Source organism: Spermophilus citellus, assembly GCF_964194105.1.
Source record: "Spermophilus citellus genome assembly, chromosome: 8".
In the NCBI taxonomy this organism is placed as follows: domain Eukaryota; kingdom Metazoa; phylum Chordata; class Mammalia; order Rodentia; family Sciuridae; genus Spermophilus; species Spermophilus citellus.
This window is the reverse complement of record NC_138189.1, coordinates 100,270,449-100,292,222: the sequence shown is the minus strand read 5'-3', so window position 1 is coordinate 100,292,222 and position 21,774 is coordinate 100,270,449. Positions and strand designations below refer to the sequence as shown.

Sequence of the window (21,774 nt, the reverse complement as noted above, 5' to 3'; positions counted from 1 at the left end):
ATGGGCACCTGGAAGGACATGAGGAAAGATGGTAAACAATAGACTCTTAATAGAAAAGGTGGCAGGACACCAAAGACAAACTGTCTGGACATAATTTATTTGGCCTAGAGCTAATCCTACTCACATGGTTCTTTTGTTGTGAGTTGTAATTATCTCCAGAAATGGTTTGTTTATTTGATGAATACATATGCACTCTCATTCAGAAAAATTTGAACGGCACAGCCTCAGGTGGCACACAGTTCATTGTTCATTTTAGTGCCTCGTTCATATGATTGAGCAATCCCATTAACAACTAACACATTATTTTCCTGCATTCACTGATCCTGGTTATTATTCAGAGTTGGATTTGCTATTGCATAAGGGTACACACAAGAGTACATTTAGAAGTTGATGCCTCATATAATACTATGTTAGGATTCAGGATATATTAGGAAAACTAACTAGAAAAGATGAAGGAAGATGAAAAAGGAAGGAAGTGGTAAGGAATGGACTTCCTCATATTTGCATATTAAATTAAAAGATAATATAACCAATCCCCTTTAAAATTAAAAACTTCAAATTAATTTGGCTCTCAAACTTGCTCATGCTGAGAATGGAAGCTAAGAAGCTCCTCCCTCACCCAGGCAAGCACTTAGGAAACTTAAACTGTGATATATTTCTGATTAGCCCAGCCTAGCTAAATCTGTGTATGCATTTTGTCCTACTGTGCCACCCCCTCTCCTCTTATAAAAGCTGTCTAGACACCAAACTCTCTAAAGTTAGAGATTTGATACAGAAAAGACCCCCTCTATCTTCCTCAGGACCTGTTTTCTTCACCAACCTTTGTCTGCAAGCTTTAGTGGACCCTATTCCCCAGAACAGTTTTGGTGAGACAGCTAGGAGAGTCCTCTTTGCGCAGTCTCCACTGAGGGGAGCCACCAGGATCTCACAGGAAGAAGAGATTAAACTGCTTGCTAGCCAAACACTCAGTTGGAACTTCAGGAAAAATCCCAGCAGTTACCCAGAGCCTCTTTGCATAAGGGGAATTTTCCTTCCTTCCCTGCTCTGACATTAACCCATAAGTGCTTGGATGATAGAAGAAAAAGGTTTTGGGGAGCTGGCCAGCTCTAGGCACTCCAGGGTCCTGGAAAATTTTTACCTCTGCCATTTGGAGCTAAAATACATGTAGCCTTTTGAATTTTGCATAATTCACTTTTGTGTTACCAGGTGGTGTGAAATAATCTCTTCACCATTTGGGTCTTAAATAAACCATGTGGATCTTGTTTTTTGGGTTACTGGTCGGTGTGGGCTAAGATTCAGAGATACAAAATTCTCAGCAATTATTTTTGTGTGTTTGGAGGATAATCATTTAAGACAGAAATGGGAAATTTGTGCAGGGCAGAACAACTCCGGTGAAAAATGTCTCATATAAAATTAGCTCAGGATGGCAGAGCCCTGCAAAGAGATGTCTTGCAGAACAATTTGCAGCTGGGGAGATAATAACTGATGTTTCAAGAAAGGAATGGAAAGTAGGATTACCCATTGGCCAAGGTAGCTTTGACTGTTATATATCTTGCTGATAAAGAGTCTTTGAAATAAGTTGACAACGAAACAACTCATACTATAAAAGTAGAAACCAGTGACAATGAACCTTTTTTTAAAACTGAATTTAAAGTTCTCCCAGCAAGCTGCAAAACCAGACCAAATTCAGAAATGGATTCATACCCATGAACTTTATTACACTGGTGTTTCTAAACATTGGGGGATCTGGTCTACATAATAAAAATGCAAAAAGTTGCAGACTTAAGTTAATCGATTGCTTTGGAGGTTCCCTTCAGAAAATATATGAAGCAAATGCCAAAAGATTTTCTCAGAAAACTGTCTTGCAGCTAAGCTTACCAATTTTGGATACTCTGAAATATATTCATGAGCATGAGTATGTACATGGAGATATCAAGACCTCAAATCTTCTGATCTTTAGAAATCTTGACCAAGTGTACTTGGTAGATTGTGGCCTTGCTTTCCAGTACTGTCCAGAAGAGATCATAAAAAATATAAGGAGGACCCTTAAAGATATCATGATGGCACTATTGAACTCACCAGCATTCATGCCCATCAAGACAGTGACTTGGAAACACTTAGTTATTGCATGTTCCAGTGGTTTAGTGGCCATTTTCCCTACAAGAATAATTTGAAAGATCCTAATTATGTTAGGGATTCCAAAATTAAATAGAGAAAATATTGCAGGTTTGTTGGAAAAAAAATGTTTCCCTGGAAAAACAAGCCTGGTGAAATTGCTGAATACATAAAAACTGAAGTTACACAACTATACTGAAAAACCTCAAAATTATCAAAATTTGCACAATATCCTTTTGCAAGGATTAAAAGCTAGAGGAAGTAAGGATGATGACAAACTGAACCTTAGTGTCAGGGAGAATGTTGCAGAGAATGCTAAAACAGTAACAAAGAAATGAAAGAAAGCACAGAATCTAGTGTTGGAGACATGGAATATTCAAATAGAGAAGGCCACACAAATCTGAAGTGAGGAGTCCCAAGGAGCCACATATCAAAGCATGTGTCATCCAGAGGTTATGACAGTTCAGGAACCAGAAAGGAAGTCCAGAAGTAAGGCAAATGCTATGAACCAACTTTTCTTCCTTTTCATTTGACTTTTTCTCCTTTTCTGTTTTACTTTCATTAAGTACTTATGCCTTTAAAAGAAACTTTTTATTAAAATGATTTTTTAAAAGAGTTAACATACTCTTGTAATACAGTGCAGCCTATATATCTAAATATACACTGGAGTTTAATGAAAGTGTTTTATGTGTTCTTTGTTAACTTGGCCATTGGCTTAGCAGAGGCCAAAATCTGATGGCTGCAACAACAGAGATGTGTCTCTCAGACAAGACAAATGCTCGCTGGTCCACCCAGGGAAACTTGACTAGAATCCTAGCAGAGGTATTGAGGTGCTGCTTAGAAGTCTTTTAGGGAATTCCAATCCAGAAGCATAGTCCATTCCTGGATAAGAAGGAACTTTTTATAGCCTGTCTGGAGGTACAAATGAGGGCATGAACAACCGTAGACTCTTTATTGTATGGGATTTTCTGAGACCCCTAAGGAGGAAATCTCTGGCCCACTGGTGACACTTTAGGAAGGAATTTCTACAAGTGGTACATCTTACTAACCCAAATACCTTGCTAGCATTGACTATTTTTTTTATATATATACTGGGGATTGAATCAATGGCACTCAATCACTTAGCCACATTCTAGCTTTTTTTTTTTTTTTTTTTTTTTTGTATTTTATTTAGCAACAAGGTCCCTCTGAAAAAGGCACACTCATACATTGCTGGTGGGACTGCAAATTGGTGCAGTCAATCTGGAAAGCAGTATGGAGCTTCCTTGGAAAACTTGGAATAGAACCACCATTTGACCCAGCTATCCAACTCCTTGGTTTATACCCGAAGGACTTAAAAACAGCATGTTACAGGGACACAGCCACATCAGTGTTTATAGCAGCACAATTCACAATAGCTAAACTATGGAACCAACCTAAATGCCCTTCAATAGATGAATAGATAGGGAAATTTTGGTATATATACACAATGGAACATTACTCAGCATTAAAAGAGAATAAAATCATGGCATTTGCAGGTAAATGGATGAAGTTGGAGAATATAATGCTAAGTGAAGCAAGCCAATTCCCCCAAATCAAAGGCTGAATGTTTTCTTTGATATGAGGATGCTGACTCATAGTGGCAATGGGGGTGGGGGAGCATTCGAGGAATGGAGGAACTTTAGATACGGGGAGGGAGGGGGCAAGAGGGTAAGAATGATGGTGGAATGAGTTAGACATCATTACCTAAGTACATGTATGAAGACATGAATGGTGTGAAAATACTTTGTGTACAATCAGTGACTTGAAAAATTGTGCTCTATATGTGTAATATGAAATGAATTGCTTTCATGTATAACAAATTAGAATAAATAAATAATTTAATTAAAAAAACCAAATTTTTCTTAATTCTTCCAACTATGATATTGAAGCTCAGGGTCCCTGATTGTAAGTAATAAATAGTAACTGGATGGTATTACGATCTCATCTATATTAGAGAAGAGAATTTCTTTTGATAGAGAAGATAATTTTTTCAAGTTACTCAACTATCAATAAAAGTTGTGGATTCCTTATGAAAAAAAGGAAAGAAAGTAAATACATAATCAAGGAAGACTGGGCTGGGGATATAGCTCAATTGGTAGAGTGCTTACCTGCCTTGCATGCACAAGGTCCTGGTTCAATTCCCAGCACACCACACACACACACACACACACACACACACACACACACAGACAAAAAAAGGAAGACTGCAGGCAGGCTCAAGAGAGATGACTTTTAAGGATAAAGCACAGAATACCTGAATGAACGTGGGCCATCTTAAGAGTGAGAAACAAGTGTTTGGGTTTCCTGATTCTTCTTTTAAAGGGAACTCAGTGGAGAGTAAGCATGGGAAGATATATAAAAATGCTATCAGTCTGGTGATGTGGTCTTCATTATCTGATCAGTAGATAGTACTGGAAGTTCACTAAGTTATAGGTTTTTCAGTGTCATATCACTCTTTACTTAATCTATTAGTGGGGGAAGGAATAATTAACAGTCCTCACATAGATTTACAGATTTCCCAAGAATTTGGGAGTGATTGACCTGGGAAAAAGACTGACCTAGGAGTGATAGGCCTGGAAAAATATAAAATTTTAAAATTGAAATTTTATTCTCTTGTTCTTCCTTTATGTCTGTAAAGGTAAAATTTCTAAGCTGATTCTAAGCTGCAAAAGTCTGAGTTAAAGTGTAAAAGACTAGGGCATTGTAAAGCTTCTAGATTACAAGGCCTGGGCTAAAAGGTAAAAGTTTATTGTTACAATTCCCCTGCTATCCCCGGAACCTGCAATCTCTGTAAACTTATTAGGACAATGCGGGACCTGCTCAGTAAATATCTCCGTTGATTCCCTGGTTGTTTAATAGCTAAGGGCTTCAGGTAACATGGCACGTAGACATCCAGGCCCCAGAACCAATCAGTTTGAATGTGTACCCCACTTAGAAGTGACCAATCACCCCTACCCAAACTGTTCCCGCCAATGAATGGACTAATCACGTATCAGAATTGTTGTTCAATTTCCCCGCGCCTCATGATGATTTGTTCTGATGTATGCAAAGCCCACCGCCCTCTCCAAAAAGTGTACTTAAGCTCTGCTTGACCTCTGCTCTGGGCTCTGGGCTGCTCTCCCTTCTTGAGTGAGCACAGAGTCCCAACGCGTTGGAACGGATCCCTAATAAAAATCCCCCTTGCCATTGCATGAAGCTAGTCTCGTGTGGTCTTTCCTTCTCCGACGTTTCGCCGGACCCTTACATGTCTTCTTTCTACTTATGTTCTATTTCCTCTATCCTACCTCAATATAGTATGTTTTATTGATACAAATATTTTAAATTTTTATAAAGTTTTATAAATCTTATAGTCCTGATATAATGCTGTATCGTTATCATCATTATTTTTTCATGATTTATGTCTTAACATATTGTAAAGGTAACTAAACTGTTTTGCTCAAATGTTGAACAATCTATGTAGTAATAATACATTATGTATTGTTTGTAGTTATTTGTAGTTATTTTTTGGTACTGAGTATTGAACCTAGGGGTTAGCCACTGAGCCACATCCCAAACCTTTTTAATTTTCTATTTTGAGACAGGGCCTTGCTAAATTGCTTAGGGCCCTGGAAATACTGAGGATCCTGTGCACCCCAGAAGTCAAAACAAACAGTTGGACACTAATCAGCTCTGTTGAAAGGGCAATAATTTTACTTCCACGTGCAGAATGGCACACAGCAATCAAAACCAAAGCAGGAGCCTGGAGCAGACAGTCTGCTAGGCCTCTATCCCTGATGGAAGGGTACTAGGTTATTGCCCATAAATTAGGACCGATGTTACAGTCTTTGGCAGGAAACATTAAGCTATTAAGGAAAGAGGGTATTTGACTACCCTCTTACATTGGTCAGAGCCTACTTCACTATCTCCTATTGTGTTATTTAAAGAAATATACCTCTAGTTGTAGAACCCACCCACTTTAGTTCCCTTATGGAAGGAAAGTCCCCATGGATTGAGGGCCTTTTGGCATGTTGACAGTTTATCTCTGTTGGTCAGCTCAGGCTCCATCCTTCTCATCTCCTGTCTGTCAAGGGGCTGTAAATCTTTACATTCAGTGTTAACTGGTTGTAACTTTCCATCCTGCTTTCCCCTCCAGCTGCCTTTCTTACATCCCAAGTCATTTTACATTTAAAGCTAAATATTGTATTTTGAAAATGGACCACCTGGATTTTCTGTTTCTCAGAGGGCTTCACTAAGTTGCTGAGATTGGTCTAGAATTTGCAATCTTCCTGCCTTAGCCTCCCAAATCACTGAGATTACAGGCATGTGCCACCATGCCCTTCTTGTAGTCATTTTAGATTGCATGAACCACATCCCTGTAGTTAATAAGTTGAAATCTTGTTTTATTCATTGTTCATATGCAGATAAATTTAAAATTAAAAATTTCAGTATAAGATTCTCTCAGTTATACTGCTTTACAACTTGTCTTACAAAATGTATTTGGGATATGATACTTACATGTTCTTAATTCTTGAATAAACTTTATTTCTTGTAGTCCACATTCAAAATTTTTACCATTCTGTGGAATAAACCCCCAATTTTTAAAATATCTTTATTTATTTATTTTTATGTTATTCTGAGGATCGAACCCAAGGCCTCACAAGGGAGAGGCAAGCACTCTACCACTGAGCAACAACCCCAGCCCTAAACCTCAAATTCTGAAGATATTGTAAAATGTGATACTGAGTTTTCTACCCAAATGGTAATTCACCTTAGTTTGCATAAGACAAAGACTCCAGCTAACAGATTATTAATGCAAATTTTGAATGGAACTACTTTTACAAAAAAAAAAATTGGTTTTCTCTAGATAAAATTGGTAGTGCTAAAGAAATTATGTTTATTAGTTTAAATCTACTATAGATAGTAGATTTGCTTTGCTCTTATTAATGTTTCGTATTTTCTTTGTCCAAATCCTTAATGCTGGACTTAGTATAAGGACTACATTTGTAACCCTCTTATTGCTTAAATTTGGCTAAAAAGGGGGTCTTTTGACACTGACTCATAATTTGTCACTTCCCCTCTGATGAGGGATCAATCATATCAAAGAACTGGACAAATCTTCAACTATGGGGGACCACCTGTTACTGGGCATGAGCCCTGCTATGAAACTGAGGCAGCCACAGAGCCCCCCCCCCACCTTCACCCTTATTCTTGTGATCATGCCAGAAAGATTTCAGACGTGTGAGTTTATTAGAATGGAAAATGAGAGCACTCTGAAGGGAGAGAGTGAGTCCTCTCAAGAGAGGAGAAGGATGGTGTGAGCTTCCTCTTCTTCTGTCCCTGTGTTCCCAAAGATAGAGATTTAAGACAGAAAATGGCTCCTCTATCTTCCTTCAATGCTGACTTTAAATAAATCTGTTTTCTTTTTACTAAATTTGTGTGCCCTCCAGTTTCATTGGAGGTCCCAGGGAAGTTTCCCAAGAGCCCCACCCAAGCCCACCTCTTGAACTTTCGCCTGACAGCATAGGAACTGCACAGACTGCCTCAAAGAGAGGTTGACGTGGCACTCAGAGTTTTTCTTCAGGCAATTGAATCCACCTGTTTCTGTCTCAATTTCCTACCTCCTTAATCAGCGAGTCAACCTTTGAATAACCTCAGTGAGCTTTCTTTGTGAGCATCTTGATATATTGGTTGCCAGGATAATTGGGGTTTGTGATAGTTTCAGTGATAGGTGAGGGTCCAGGCTATCTGGTAGGGTGTAACAACAGTCTATCTTAGTGGGGTGTAATTATGGCTTGGGGAGACTTTGAACTACCTGTCTGCCTGTCAGATAAGGTTCCCTGTGACTTTCAGTCACCCCTAGTTGTCCTTTCCCTGCTCATCCATTCATGGTTGGCTAGCTACCTAACACAACCACTTGAGAAATAATCACAATGTCTTCAGCAGAAGTCAGTCAGAAATGGGGGGAAATTGCACACAGTTGCTTGTCAAAGTCACCAAAATAACAGAGCTGGGAGGTTATAGAAAAAGTTCTTATGCATGATTATCAAAATTCTTCCCTAGGTGGAGCTACTAACTGTTTCAGACTTCTTTGGAAGGTTTATAATAGTATCTTCAGGAATAAGCATCTGGCTCTTATGCTTCAGATGCCTTTGGTGGAATCTACACACTGATGCAGCAATAGAGAGCCAGCCAGAGGATAGATGCCCCAATTCCTCCAAAATCAAGGAATGAAACAAACAGGGGGATTTATGATGAAAAGCTCCAAATTGTTTTTGATCCCAAAGATGGAGAAATATCCTATATGCTTGTAAGAAAGGATTTAATATCACAGAATGTAATTTGTCATAAAACACATTTATACATACATACTATAAAACCGTATGTTTGGGAAATATAAAAGATAATCTTAGACTATATATGAAATGAATGTCTGAGAGAAGCCAGAAAATCTTTATTTTTATTTTTTTTGGTAGTGCTGGGCATCAAATTTAGGGTATATTAGTCAAGTGCTCTACTACTGAGATATACCCCAGCCTAGACCATCTTTTGAAAAGACAATAATAATAAGGAAAACGACCTCCCAGTTATCAAGGAATGTACCAACACACAGAATGGAGGAATTCCAGTTCTTTAGCACAGTAGGGTAAATATTAGTTATAACAATCTATGATATATTTTAAAATGACTAGAAGGGTATGAAATTCCCAACACTTAAAAGTAATTAATGTTTGAAGAAATAGAAATGCTTTTTACCCTGACTTAATTATTACACATTGTATACATGTATTAAATTACTATAATGTACTACATAAAGATATATAGATATTATATATTAAGAAAACCATTATATTTAAATCATTATTTTATGTAAATAAGATAAATAATGGAAAAGAATAAAGAATTCAGAATATATCCAGAAATAGACTCAAGAGAACTCCATGTCTATATTTAGATCTAGCTATCTACCTATCACTTAAGTAGGAAAAGGATGAATTATTTAATAAATACCATCTACAATAGAGTTTAAGTAATATTGAACATAAAAAGTAGGCTTTTGAGGATTACTCCAGGAGAAAAACAAGCAGTTGTAATTCTGTTTTTAATGGAAAATACACAACTTATGAATTACCTTTATGAAAACAAGCTGTTTGCAAATTGGTGAATATCTTAGCAAAAGCTCATATGTAATCATGAAATATGGAAGTGTTATGATTTGACTTGGTAATGGAATTGGCTCCTATAATCAACTGGAATTATTTTCCTTTAATTCTCACTGCTGTCATTGAGACCATCCTGAGAATCTCTAGTACACTAAAGTCCCCAGCCTTCTAAGGTGGGGGAGATACAGAGGTTCTCTATAGTTGGTGATCACAATTGCTATGCTATTCTTGCCAGAGGGCTTGCTCCAAGTTTTTACCTGATGTTTCCAAACCTAAATAGGAACCACAGATTTTAGGAAAGTGGAAAAAATAAAGGTAACACTTATTGAGCATTTACCATGTGCCAAGTCATTTAATCATTACAATAACGATGAAACAGGTATTCCATGTGAAGAAACAGACTCTGAGAAGTGATAAGCAATTTTCCTTCTCTAGTATTAAGTGAGCAGTGGAGCTAACTTTTAAAAACTTGAACCCTACTTTGCCATTTTTTAAACTTTTATTTAAATATAACATATACTAAGTTGCAGATAAATCACAAGCATTTGTTGTTGCTTTTTCACAAGGTGAACACAACCTGTGAAACCAGCTCACAAATCGAAAAAACAGCATTACCAAACCTCAGAGGCTACCTCAAGTGCATGTGTTGCTCATTATTCCCCAGGGAAACCACTCTTCCAAGCCTTGGCACAGAAAGAGAGTAGTTGGGATGACTTTAGTTTTTGAATTTTTTTGAACTTTATGCAAACAGAATCAGAGAATGTGCTTTTTTTCTGTCTGGCTTCTGTCTTTCAGCATTATGTTTGAACAGTTGTTTGATAATGTGATATGGAGTCAAGTTTGCTCTGTAAGGTATCTCATTGTATTAACATGCCACAATTTACATATTTACTACTAATGAACATTTGGATAGTTTCCAGTTTTTAGCTATTATGAATAGTACTGCTATGAACATTCTTGTGCATGCCTGTCTTTTAGTGCACAAGTGCACACCTTTCTGTTGGTTATGTACTTAGGTGTCTAATTGCTATATTGTGGGATTTGCATTAGAAGTCTTGAATCTCTGATGATGTTCTTATAGTTTTCCAAAGTGGTTATGTAAATGTACACTCACTGACCATGTAAGGAATTTTCAAAGTCCACATTTATGCTTAGGAAGGCAAGTTTTTGAAATCAGGTTTCTGTCTCCATTGTTCAATGCTCTTTTTATTTAAATTTTATTTAAGAGTAAGACCTTGATAATGATTCTCTTTTATAAATTCCACAATTCTTTCCAAGATTTTCCTTCTTTGTTCATTAAATAAGTTTCCTTTTTTATACAGGAAAACATATCTCTGCTTAATAGAACTTAGTAGGGTTAAGAGTGTATCAGAGGCGTCATGTAAATATTCATTTTCACTGAACCCAGCATCTTCTATTTTTTCTGCATGGGTGAAAAGAATAGCAGTGTAATTCTTCCAAGTATCTCCCAGAAGTTCCTGAAAGAGAAAAGAAGTTAAATGGCTATTTGCTTTGGAATCTGTTCCTCAAAAATGAGCAAAGGAGTTATGAAGTTCCAATATAGTGAGCCAACAGATCTATGTGCCATTATATTTCTGAAAGCTGATACATGTAATGGGAAGCTGATATGAGGTCCAGTATTATAAGCAAATAGAGGGAGATGGATGAGATGGAGAGAAAAAAAAAACTTTTGTTCTCTTTTTACATATTGTTATAATTTATCCATATAAATTTGATATTAAATAGTATCTTATTGTGTTGCATGTTGAATAATTATAACATTCAGTAATCATTTATACTTGTCTGGCAACCTGACTTTGTTAGAGCCACTAAATTCCTTTGAAGTCAGAGGACCTTGACTAGAGAATTGTTTTATACAATCCCCACCAGATTTTGTAATTTTAAGCCTCATATATAAGATTTTATTGATAAAAAAATCCTTTAAAATTTTTATATGTGTGTATATGTATATATATTAAGTCTGTACATATACATATGTATATATATTAAAGGATATGGTGTTATCCCTAAAAAAGTTTACATGGGGCTTAAAATTACATAATCTGGTTATACTCTGTTGATTAATCAGATGACATATAATGGAAAAGCTAAGATCAAAATACATTTGGTGATTTGGAAAAACTACAAAGTGTTACTGTAATCCTCATCATCCTCAGTCCACATGCCTAAAATCAAACACAATTTATTGAAGGACTTCTAATGTGGTTGAAAAAACATCAAAGACTGGTGTTCCTTTGTTTAGTAATATGTGGAAGTTAGTTATGTAATAAATTCTTGTTTGATTAGTGAAAATAAGCTGATATAAAGCAGAAGTAATTGCATGTGGCAAATTATTCACATAATATGAAAGGCATCTAGAAATAATCATTTAACTTTTTTAATGTTTCCAAAGATATGTGAAATCATGACAATGTGACAAATAAGAATTTCTCCATTCCTAACACTCCCATTACCAAAACACTTCAAAGGTGCTACCAGTTTATAACAGCAAGAAAATGCAAAATACCTAGGAATAATATAACAAGAAAAAGGCAGAACCTCTAGTAATCAGAAGAAAGAAAAAAGGGTAAACAACTAACATTCAGTGCTAAGTACTTTACATGTACTATCTCTTTTGAAGTTCAACATTATTCTTTGTGGGAGATAATCTGTTATTTTCTCCATTATGATATGAAGAAATTGACATACAGGGATGTGGAGCAACATATTAGTAAAAACTCTAGTGTAAAAATTGTTAAAAAATGGAAAGATAGACTGGTAAACTATTGTCAATGTACATAACAAATATAGGATTAGTGTTTATGGTATTGAAAAATTGAAAGAAAGACGAAAAGAATAAGAAGTGAAGAAGGAAAAAGAGATTAAGGAAGGAATAAAGACATGTAAATATAATATGAAAATACTATAGAAATGTGCAAGAAAGTATTTAAAATTAGAAACACTTCACAAAATTACCAATTACGACTCCTGATACAGTCTGGCTTTTATCAGAGCCATTTATTTAATTCATTCCTCTCTAAAACTTGATCATGAACACTTTGAAGGCCATGTCCATGTCACTCCTGTATCAGCCAGCGATGCTAGCACATGGTAAACTTCCAGTAAATATCTGTTGAATAAATTTGGCATTTAGAATCTCATCATCATCTCAGATAGAAGGTTTAGGGTTTTGTTTATTTATTTTGAGGGTCTAGTTGTGAGGTTTAATTAATCTTTGGGACACAAGGTTGTAATTTCCTCTAAAGTCTTCCTTTGGTTCTACTATTCTTTGTGATGGATTTGCCTATAATCTGTACTTTCTCTTTCGTATTCAGAGCAACTCTCCCAGGGAATAGTTTCAACATTTTCCCTTGCATCTATTCAAAGTTTGTTTTTCTATATTGTACAATGTTATATATTTCTTTCTTTTAAAAATGCTTGTTTAGCTGGGTGTGGTAGTTCATACCTGTAATCCCAGCAGCTCAGGAGGCTGAGGCAAGAGGATCACAAATTCAAACCAGCCTTAGCAATTTATTTTTTTATTTTTAAGAGTTACAATAAAAGTATTTATTTAGGTTTGGTCAGTACAGGTAAGATATACTGAAGCCACTGAGCAATATGCATTAACAGGATACAACAGTTCATAAAAATTGAGTTTACTATGCACACAAATACCTTAAATATTCAGTCACCTAAAGAGAAAATGCACAGATGTATGGTGAAAAAAACTGTATCTAACACTGAAACTACTATGGGATTCCATCAACAAGTCCAACTTTTAGAGATAAAAGTCTACGGTACTGGGCAAACTTGACAGTCATAAACCCACATCTACTCTAACAAGTCTAAATGGTGCTGAAGTATATAACAGCATGAGGAAGAATGCTCTTACACAGCATGGGTTCTAGAGACACACATTTATACAGACATCATTGTGTTATACTTAAGGAAAGATTTCCATTTACAACTTCAGCCTTGGCAATTTAGCAAAGCCCTAAGCAACTTAGCAAGATCCTGTGTCCAAAAAAAAAAAAAAAAAAAAAAAAAAGGCAGGAGATGTGGCTCAGTGTTTAAGAGCCCCTGGGTTCAAGTCCCAGTACCAATCCCCTCCCATTACCACCACCAAAATAAAAGCTTTGTTTCAGGAAATTCTACATTCAATTTTCAAGGTCAATACATCAGGGAATATTATTTCAACTAAAAGATTCTACAGAATAACTTTTGCAAGTACTTAAACTTACATTCTTTTTTTTTTTTTGTACTGGGGATTGAACTTAGTGGCGCTTAAACACTGAGCCACATCCCCAGCCCTGTTTTACATTTTATTTAGAGACAGGGTCTTCCTGGGTTGCTTAGGGCCTCACTAAGTTGCTGAGTCTGGCTTTGAACTCACAATCTTCCTGCCTCAGCCTCCCAAGGCTCTGGGATTACAGGCATGCACCACCGCACCCGACTTATATATTTTTATGTTCCTTTAATACACAAATTTATTAGCCCAACTTTTAAAGAACATAATTCTTGTGTAAATCTAAGAATCCATAAGATATTACCATTCCAGTTCATCTAATGGTGGCATAACGATAGCGGTAGTCTAAGAACTTGTCATGTATTCAATGCATTTTAACAGATCTTTAGTGGAGTCACAGATTTGCAAAGTAAATGAAGAATGGTGTTATGTGTTGAATTGTGTCCTCTCCCAAATTCATATGTTGAATAAAACTCCCACTTCCTCAGAATGTGACCTCCCTTCTTTGGAAATGAGATCATTACAGATATAATTAGTTAAATATTCTAACATGATTGGTATCCTTATAAAACAGAGAAATTTGGACAAAGATGCAAATATAGGGAATGTGATCGTGAAAATGGTCAAGCCAAGCAGAGGGCCTGGAACAGATCTTGCACTCACAGCACTTTGTAGGAACCAACCTTGCTAACATCTTGATTTCAGAGTTGTAGCCTCCACAATTGAGAGACAATACCTATCTGTTAAGACACCCTGTTTGTGGTACTTTGTTACAGCAGCCCTAACCAACTAATACCAGTGTTTAAAACAATTACTCAAATGCTACATATGTCAGATGTAGGCTCTGTCAATAAAAAAAAAAAAATCTGGGCCATTTGCCTCAGAATAATCTGGGAGGCTTGCACGAAATGCATCATAATCCTTATGGAAATTGAAGTTTAAAAAGCACTACAGATGTTTTCTTCCTTCTGCACATATGTATTAAGGGTCTGCTTTGTTCTAGGCATGTTCTATAGGGTAGGACACAGTGTAGAACAAAACAAATACATTTTTTGTTCAATACCTAGTAGGGATTCTTGTGTAATTAATAAACTTAGAGGGGAAAAAGAAAAGCAGATGGGAAAGAAATACTTTCAATTTGTTTTCACTTGTCAGTGTTGTGATATAAATTATGTTGATGCTATACAGGTAGATATTTAGCACAATCTAAGGTAGGGGTGGGAAGCAAAGTTAAAGGGTAGAGAATAGAAGATCAGGAAAAGTTTCTTGCATGAAACAAAGCCTTGAGCTGAATCTTGAAAAATGTATAGGAATTGATAAGGGAAACAACATAAGGAGCCTGATTGGGGATTGTACAATATGGGGATTTTATTTCTATATAATTATAGCTATTTATCCTTGATGATTCTTATCTTTGAAAGTTTCTCAAGTTTAGAACCAGATCAGATACTCAAATCAGTTCACTACCAACATAATCATACTGATGGTTATGATACTGAAATGCATACAAAGTTAATAAATAGCCACTGACCTTCACCTATGAGCACTATCTAAACTTATCCCATAGATGTTGATTGGTTGATACTTGGACCATACTTGTCATTAAATATTTTTCAAATATCACCATAGTAAAAATGCATGCTAAATAAACTGTACAACAGTCTTTTCCTGAGATATACACCATAACACAGAGTTCTTGTCTTGCTAAGTTAGTACTTATTGAAGTAAATGATATCATTTTTACAGTATTCTGTTGGCTTCTGTTTTTTTTTTTTTTTTTTGCATAGTAACAATACACTCTCTGTTGCCACCAGACATTTCTTGTTCTTTAAACCACTGTCTCATTCAGGGAAAGCGAGTTAGAACATCTATGCATGACAGACTCCTAAACTCTACACCACTTTACAGACCCATGTGTTCAGCCACTGGGAAGTTTTTGCATGTTGATAATTATTTATGAAAGGATGCTCATGTCCCAAACTGTGAGAGAAATTGCGCTTTTGAATTACTGCCAAAAACAGAACAGAATGGTTGATTTAGCTTTTAATCTTTAGATTGATTTTTGGCCAGAAAATAGCTGAATATTTGAAAGTCGTGTCACTTGGTGCAGAATCATCATGCAAGTGGCCAAACATGTTCTCAATGGACCCAGAGAAAGAATAATCACAGTTGATTGATGCCTCCCCCCACCAAATCCAAGAGGAAGATAAGTTGCTGTGAGTTATCTGGTGTTAATAATTTAAACACAGTACCAAGCTAGGTAGAAATTTTACATTCACAAACTGTTTGGTTTTAGAGTGCTAATGGGTCTGAGTCCATCTAGTCCTTTTGGGACAACTAGTTAGAATCTCAACTTTGTTTTCCAAGAATTATATTAATTTTCCCAGGACCTCACCAGCCCTGCCCCATTTGTTTGTGGTTGATGAAATCATAGCATCTGGACTTTTTAGGGGGAAACTTTGTAAAAAGCCAACTATTACATCAACTGAGAAAAAAAATATCATGGAACAGGAGGACAATAAGGACCATTTTTTATATTTTATGATATTCCCTTACTCTCATTCCTCTTTAAAGTGCCACATTTTCCTTCTCGGAGAGCCAAGGCTGAATGATAAGACCTCATTAGATCAGATTCAGAGAGCACGCAACCTTAGAGAGCCTCCATCCTCATTGCCTCATTTTACAGATGAGAATATTGAGGTTGTGCGATGTTAGACAGCTTAGCCTAAGCCACATGGCTCATTATTGGTGGGCCTGGTCCCATAACAAAGGTTCCCCTGACTGTTGAGCTCATATTCTTCCCACTAAACTAGTACATTTTTTTCCTAGATTTTAAAAAATTTATAAATTAGAGTCATTTAGATTGTATTTCATTGTTATTTTCTTTTGAAGTCTATTGAAATAAAACTTAACAAAATTTATTTCTACAAATGATATGTCCTAATATTAGGATAAAACAAATACCAACAATAAAGCAATAGTGACCAGAGGTAAAATTTACTGTACACTTGCCATGTGCCAGTATCTCAGCTATGACATTAATCCCCAAAGTAACCTAGTGAAACGAATACTGAAATCATTCCAAATTTACCAATGGCATTTAAAGAAATTACTTGTCCAAGGCCACAAGTAAGTAACTAAGTAGAAACTTGAACACAAATATAACTTACTTAGAATCTACACTCTTAGCCTCCAGTTTTCCACTCATATCTATGGTTCATTTGAATAAGTGCTTTCAAAATCTGGTAAAAACAATAGTAATAGTAATACTTTGTCATTTTCTATGAATCTACTGTGTCAGGCACAGCACTAAGCATGTCACATTTATTAAATCTAATGCTCTGAACTCTTTTTTAATAGGTAAAATTATCCCCATTTTGCAAGTTAGAAACTAAAATCATAAAGTCTTGTTACTACATTAGGCTTGTTTTTAATTAAATTTCTATTGAACAGCTAAGCCCATGGTCTTTGGTATATTTAGGCACTAATTGGTCTGAGACTTTTGTATTTGCATTTAGCTATTTGTGGACTACATTAACAGTTAAGGCGTTGATTATGAAACAAAAATATGTACTCGAAGCCTGTTTGTACATAGTACTAATGGATGATACCATGACAGTGGGAAGAATATGCACTTTGGTCAATTCCTAGGTTCAATTCCTAGAGTGCCTTGGCTGTATGCTCTTTCCTTGAGGTGACTTTATTATATCTTCTCTGATCCATTATTTGTGGATTTTGCTTTTAACATTCAAATAACATTCCCAGAAACTTTCAGATGATTCCTTCCCTTTATTTCCCAATTTTGGGGAGATGACTCACTGACTTCTCCTTCATTTTAATATAAATTAATAAAAGGCCTAATATAAATAAAGAAAAAGAGATCATTTGGGGAAATGTTTCCATTGTCACAGCTGGCAGTCTAGAACCCTTTTGTAAAATATTAGACACAATTGGGAAGAATATTCAAGAAGACAAGGGGGAGGCACAGGAAAGGAGAAACCAATTATCTGGCTCTGGCCTTGTAAAACCTTTTCGTGATAGACACCAGCACCCCTGGAAAGTGTAAAGGACAAGGAAGAAGGCAGATGCTCATTCTTATCAGACAAAAGAGAAATCCAGGATATGTGTGAACCCAAAGACCTTAACAGCTCCTTGCTCCTTCCTAACAGTTGCTGGTCCTGTTGAATATTTAGATATCTGGCAGCTGTTCCAGACGTGTGAGCACATACAGATGGCTGCCACCAGGAGCTGAGGCACCTTCAGAAAGAAAATCAGAAACCTCCAGCTCATGCTTTGGAGACCATCAACCAAAGACCCTGATGGAAACCAAAACAGATCTGCAGTGCCTCCCAAGTCTCATGAGACACTTTGAGGATTACTAAGTCTTGGTTGCTGAGTTTACACAGGACACAAAAGACTTTTATTCTGGAAAAAAAGGCTGCCTCTGAGCTTTGCCCTTCCATCTCCTCTCTATCTTCAACTTCTGAATTGGACAGTGACTTAAGGAAGGTAGATGCTGGATACTATCCTAAAAGACCAGAGATGGGTATGCATTAAATTAACTAGAATAAAAATTAGGGATTATAATATTATTCTAGAGTCTAAAGTCAGAAAATCTATATTTAAAATGTATATCACTGAAAATAACTTTTGGGCTCAGCATAGGTACATCAGGAAAAATTAGTAGGAAATATGGAGAGTGTTAGGGTAGCTTTTGAGAAATAGCTTGTACATTTACTGAATTACATTCATCTATAATTTAAGCTAAATGTTTATTTAGCAATAGCTTTAAATGAATTCTGAAAATGGTTTAAAATTACACTGATGTAATGGATGCAGGTTTCCCATCACTTGATTTCTACCAGAAATACCATTTGAAATGCAGGATTTAATAGTCTGGGGAGGTTTATGGGCTGTCTTAGATTCCATATTATGTCTTAATTGCAATCATCTTTTCTTCTTTAGTTTTGTACAGCATGTCCTTGATTTTACAGGAGTTGGATGATGAGGGTTATTTATTTTATTTTTTTTGCTATTGTCACCTTAATTTTTTCCGCTAGTTTCTTGTGATTACACATATGGCTTCTTTTTTTTTTCAATTTTAGAAACATGCACAATTACTGAAAAACAAAACGTGTGTCTGTCATTTAGAACAATCTTTTGTCTTTACTAGTAAAGAGAAAAAAAACATCATTAAAGCAAACTATCCCATTACTAGTAAAGAGAAAAAAACAATATTAAAGCAAACTATCCCATCTTTCTGGGTATAACAGGGCCTACACTGGCATAGACTGAGATTGGATCAAAAGAAAATTAGCATTTATACAAATACCTGAATGGAAAATATATATTCTCTATTTTCAATTTAGTTTACCTGCAGAGCTAGCAGACATGGCTTCAGTGAGCTCAGTAAGTCAGTGATATTAGTAAGTGATATTAGTGAAGTCCAGCACTTAGTGTGGGTGGATCCGGAGTAAGGAATCGAGAGATTGAATAGAATGGAACAGTTCAATGAATAGTTTCCAGGAATGGTTAGTAATAGTAGACATAAGGCTTGCTCTTATATGCTGTACAAAGTTAGAATAAAATAAATATGTATGTTCCTTCTGTCTCCTAGCTGTGGCCATAATGGACCTCTCCCCTCACTTAACTCCTCTAACTGCCTGAATAAGTCTCCATCTTAGGAACTTATAGTGAATAAACAAACAAACAAACAGGGATGGACCACTGAGCAAAGGTGGCATATATTATTTATGTTTAACCCAAAGTCCCTGTGGTCCTCTCATGGATGGAATGGAGCAGTTCCTTATGCTACAGGTGATGAGGCACACAAAGCATTCCTGTTTTTTTCCCCTTTAAATAATGCACAGATCTCCTTTGAATATTTATTATGATCTGAAGGCTTATGAAGCCCCCTCTCATATGTCACAACACATTGGCTCTTAATGCATTGTTGTATTTGACTTGTCTCTTCTAGATTACAGCTAAGTCTCAAGTCTGTACCAATCATTAGGCACTGTGCAGGTGCTCAATAATACTCAATGACAAAGCAATGAACGAACATGTTTGTTGATGAACTGTAACAGATTGTCTCCTTGATGTTGAAGTCAGTATTTAATTAAATTCAGTGGTTCTGAAACCAAACTGTTTTTAAGAAATATATGGAAATTTACAGAAATGCAGATATGCAGGTCCCAATTTTGAGCTGATTCAGTAGGTCTTGAATGAAAATGCACTTTTAACAAGTGGCTCAATAGTCCAGGGGCCACATTGTGTAAAACGTTCAGGTTTGCAGTTCTTAAGGTTTTGAGTCTTAGTTAACCTCAGAAGGTTATTACTTCAATTTTTGATCCAGTTATAAAGTGACTTACTGAATTTCCCTAAAAGGATATCGTAAAAAATGATTCTTGTGGAAAAGCAAGTAATTTTTACTGGTTACTCCTATGTGACTAATATTTTATGGTTTAAACTATTCCTTTAACAAGTTTTTTTCCCCCTATTAGGGCAATGTACTCCAAATAGGAATAGTGGCACTAGTATAATTACATTTTTGTATTACCTGGATCAATTGGATTGGGTAAGATTCTTCTTGTCCATAGAAAGGCACGTCTGCTCTAAGGATCAGCAGTGCAAGGTGGAGACCCTCTTGCCCGAAGTGATGCGCCAGTGCCGTCTTGACTTCTTGTTTCACGTGACTCATGCTCAGCTTGCTGTGTGGATAACCTGGAGTGTCCAACACCTGGACCTGCAGGGTTATCTCTTGCCCCCCTCGACGCATGAAGCTGTGGAGGTGACAACTTCGGCCCAAGCTGCAATCTGTGGTTACAGAACATGGAGCAAATCTGCTGTGGAAGTCAGTACTTCCCAGTAGAAGGTTCCCAGCAGAACTTTTCCCACTCTGAGTCCTGCCAAAGAGTGCCAAGTTGATAATCATCTTGTTGCTGTCTGTCATCACTATGGGTAAGCAAAGGCACAGCATAAACTATTAATTGTCTGCATGCCCCAATGGAAAGCTTCTTACCGGACCTGGAGCATTCCATATGCAGTCATCCCTCAGTATCCGTGGAGGAATTGGTTTCAGGATCTCCATGCGGATACCAAAATCCATGGATGCTTAAGTCCCATACAAAATAGTATATTATTTGGTTTAATCCATGTACATCCTCCAGTATAATACTTTAAATGATCTCTAGATTACTTATAATGTATATTTCAATATAAGTGCTATGTAAATTATACTGTATTGTTTAGGCAATGATGGTGAGGGAAAAAAAGCCTATCCATGAACAATACACACACAATTCCTTTTCTTATTATTTTCAATCCATGTTTGGTTGAATCCACAAATGCAGAACTCACAGATATGGAGGCTGACTGTCTTACCTTTGGTTTGCTTTTCCCTCCTTTATAGTGACTAAGGCACAAAAGAGAACTCCATTAAAATGAAGATGTGGCAAAGACAGAAGATTGAAATAACAGTGGTAGTTTACAGTGGGAGGACAGAGAAAAGCAGAATATAGATAAGGTAGGAGGAAGTAATAATTGCAGGAAATTGGCGGAGAGGGGTACCCAAACTTCATGAAGATAACATAAAACATATTTAGGAAGACCATATTAATGCATTAGTGTAGGAGATTAGTTGTTTTAGGAATCGATATTCAGGTTTTTGAGCTCAGGAACAAAACCAGAAAATATTTGAAAATTATTCACTATTGAAGAATTGAATAGTGGGAGAAAGAGACTTTTTTCTTTTTTAAATTTTGACAATATCGTTTACCTTCCTATCTTCCCACTCCCTGAATACATGTCATCTGTAAAAACTCATCTTTCCCTACTTCCTGAATGCTTGTCTCCTATGAAACATGAATAATGTCAAAGAAGATTCCTATTTCTGTTTACCAAGACTTTTTTTTTTTTTTACAACCAGGCTATATGCTGATGAAAATGAGAAGTATTTGTAATTTCTCTTCTGAAATTATTAGTAAATCATCCCTACGATAGGTCATTGCAAAGTGTTGACTTCTTGATAAAGTAAAGCTTGGCACATTTTTCAACTTAGCTAAGAGGGAGGAGAATATCAGGAAAACCTGCTCTATTTACAAGGCACGAAATTGCAGTTAATCATTTGTACAGAGTATAAGCCCATTACAGAATTTTAAGTTCATCAATCATTTTCACTGACTGATGGATAAGCAAAGATACTGGCTAACGTGCCAAGTATGCTCAATCTTCTGATTCAGAAGTAAAAGAAAC

The 21,774-nt window shown here is 36.2% G+C and overlaps 1 protein-coding gene and 1 pseudogene across 2 annotated transcripts; one reads left to right on the top strand and one right to left on the bottom strand.

The window, feature by feature from the left end:
- On the top strand, positions 1-2,453 carry LOC308654703 (serine/threonine-protein kinase VRK1-like; annotated as a pseudogene). Its single transcript has 2 exons — positions 1-31; positions 1,354-2,453. The product of its transcript is annotated as a serine/threonine-protein kinase VRK1-like (transcript).
- An 8,039-nt stretch (positions 2,454-10,492) lies between these two features.
- Positions 10,493-20,500, bottom strand: GIMD1 (GIMAP family P-loop NTPase domain containing 1; the record flags this gene model as incomplete). Its single annotated transcript, XM_081303823.1, has 2 exons — positions 10,493-10,753; positions 20,081-20,500. The coding sequence occupies 2 exons, from the start codon at positions 20,498-20,500 to the stop codon at positions 10,493-10,495; spliced, it is 681 nt and encodes a 226-aa protein (XP_081159949.1).
- Between the last annotated feature and the right edge of the window lie 1,274 nt (positions 20,501-21,774).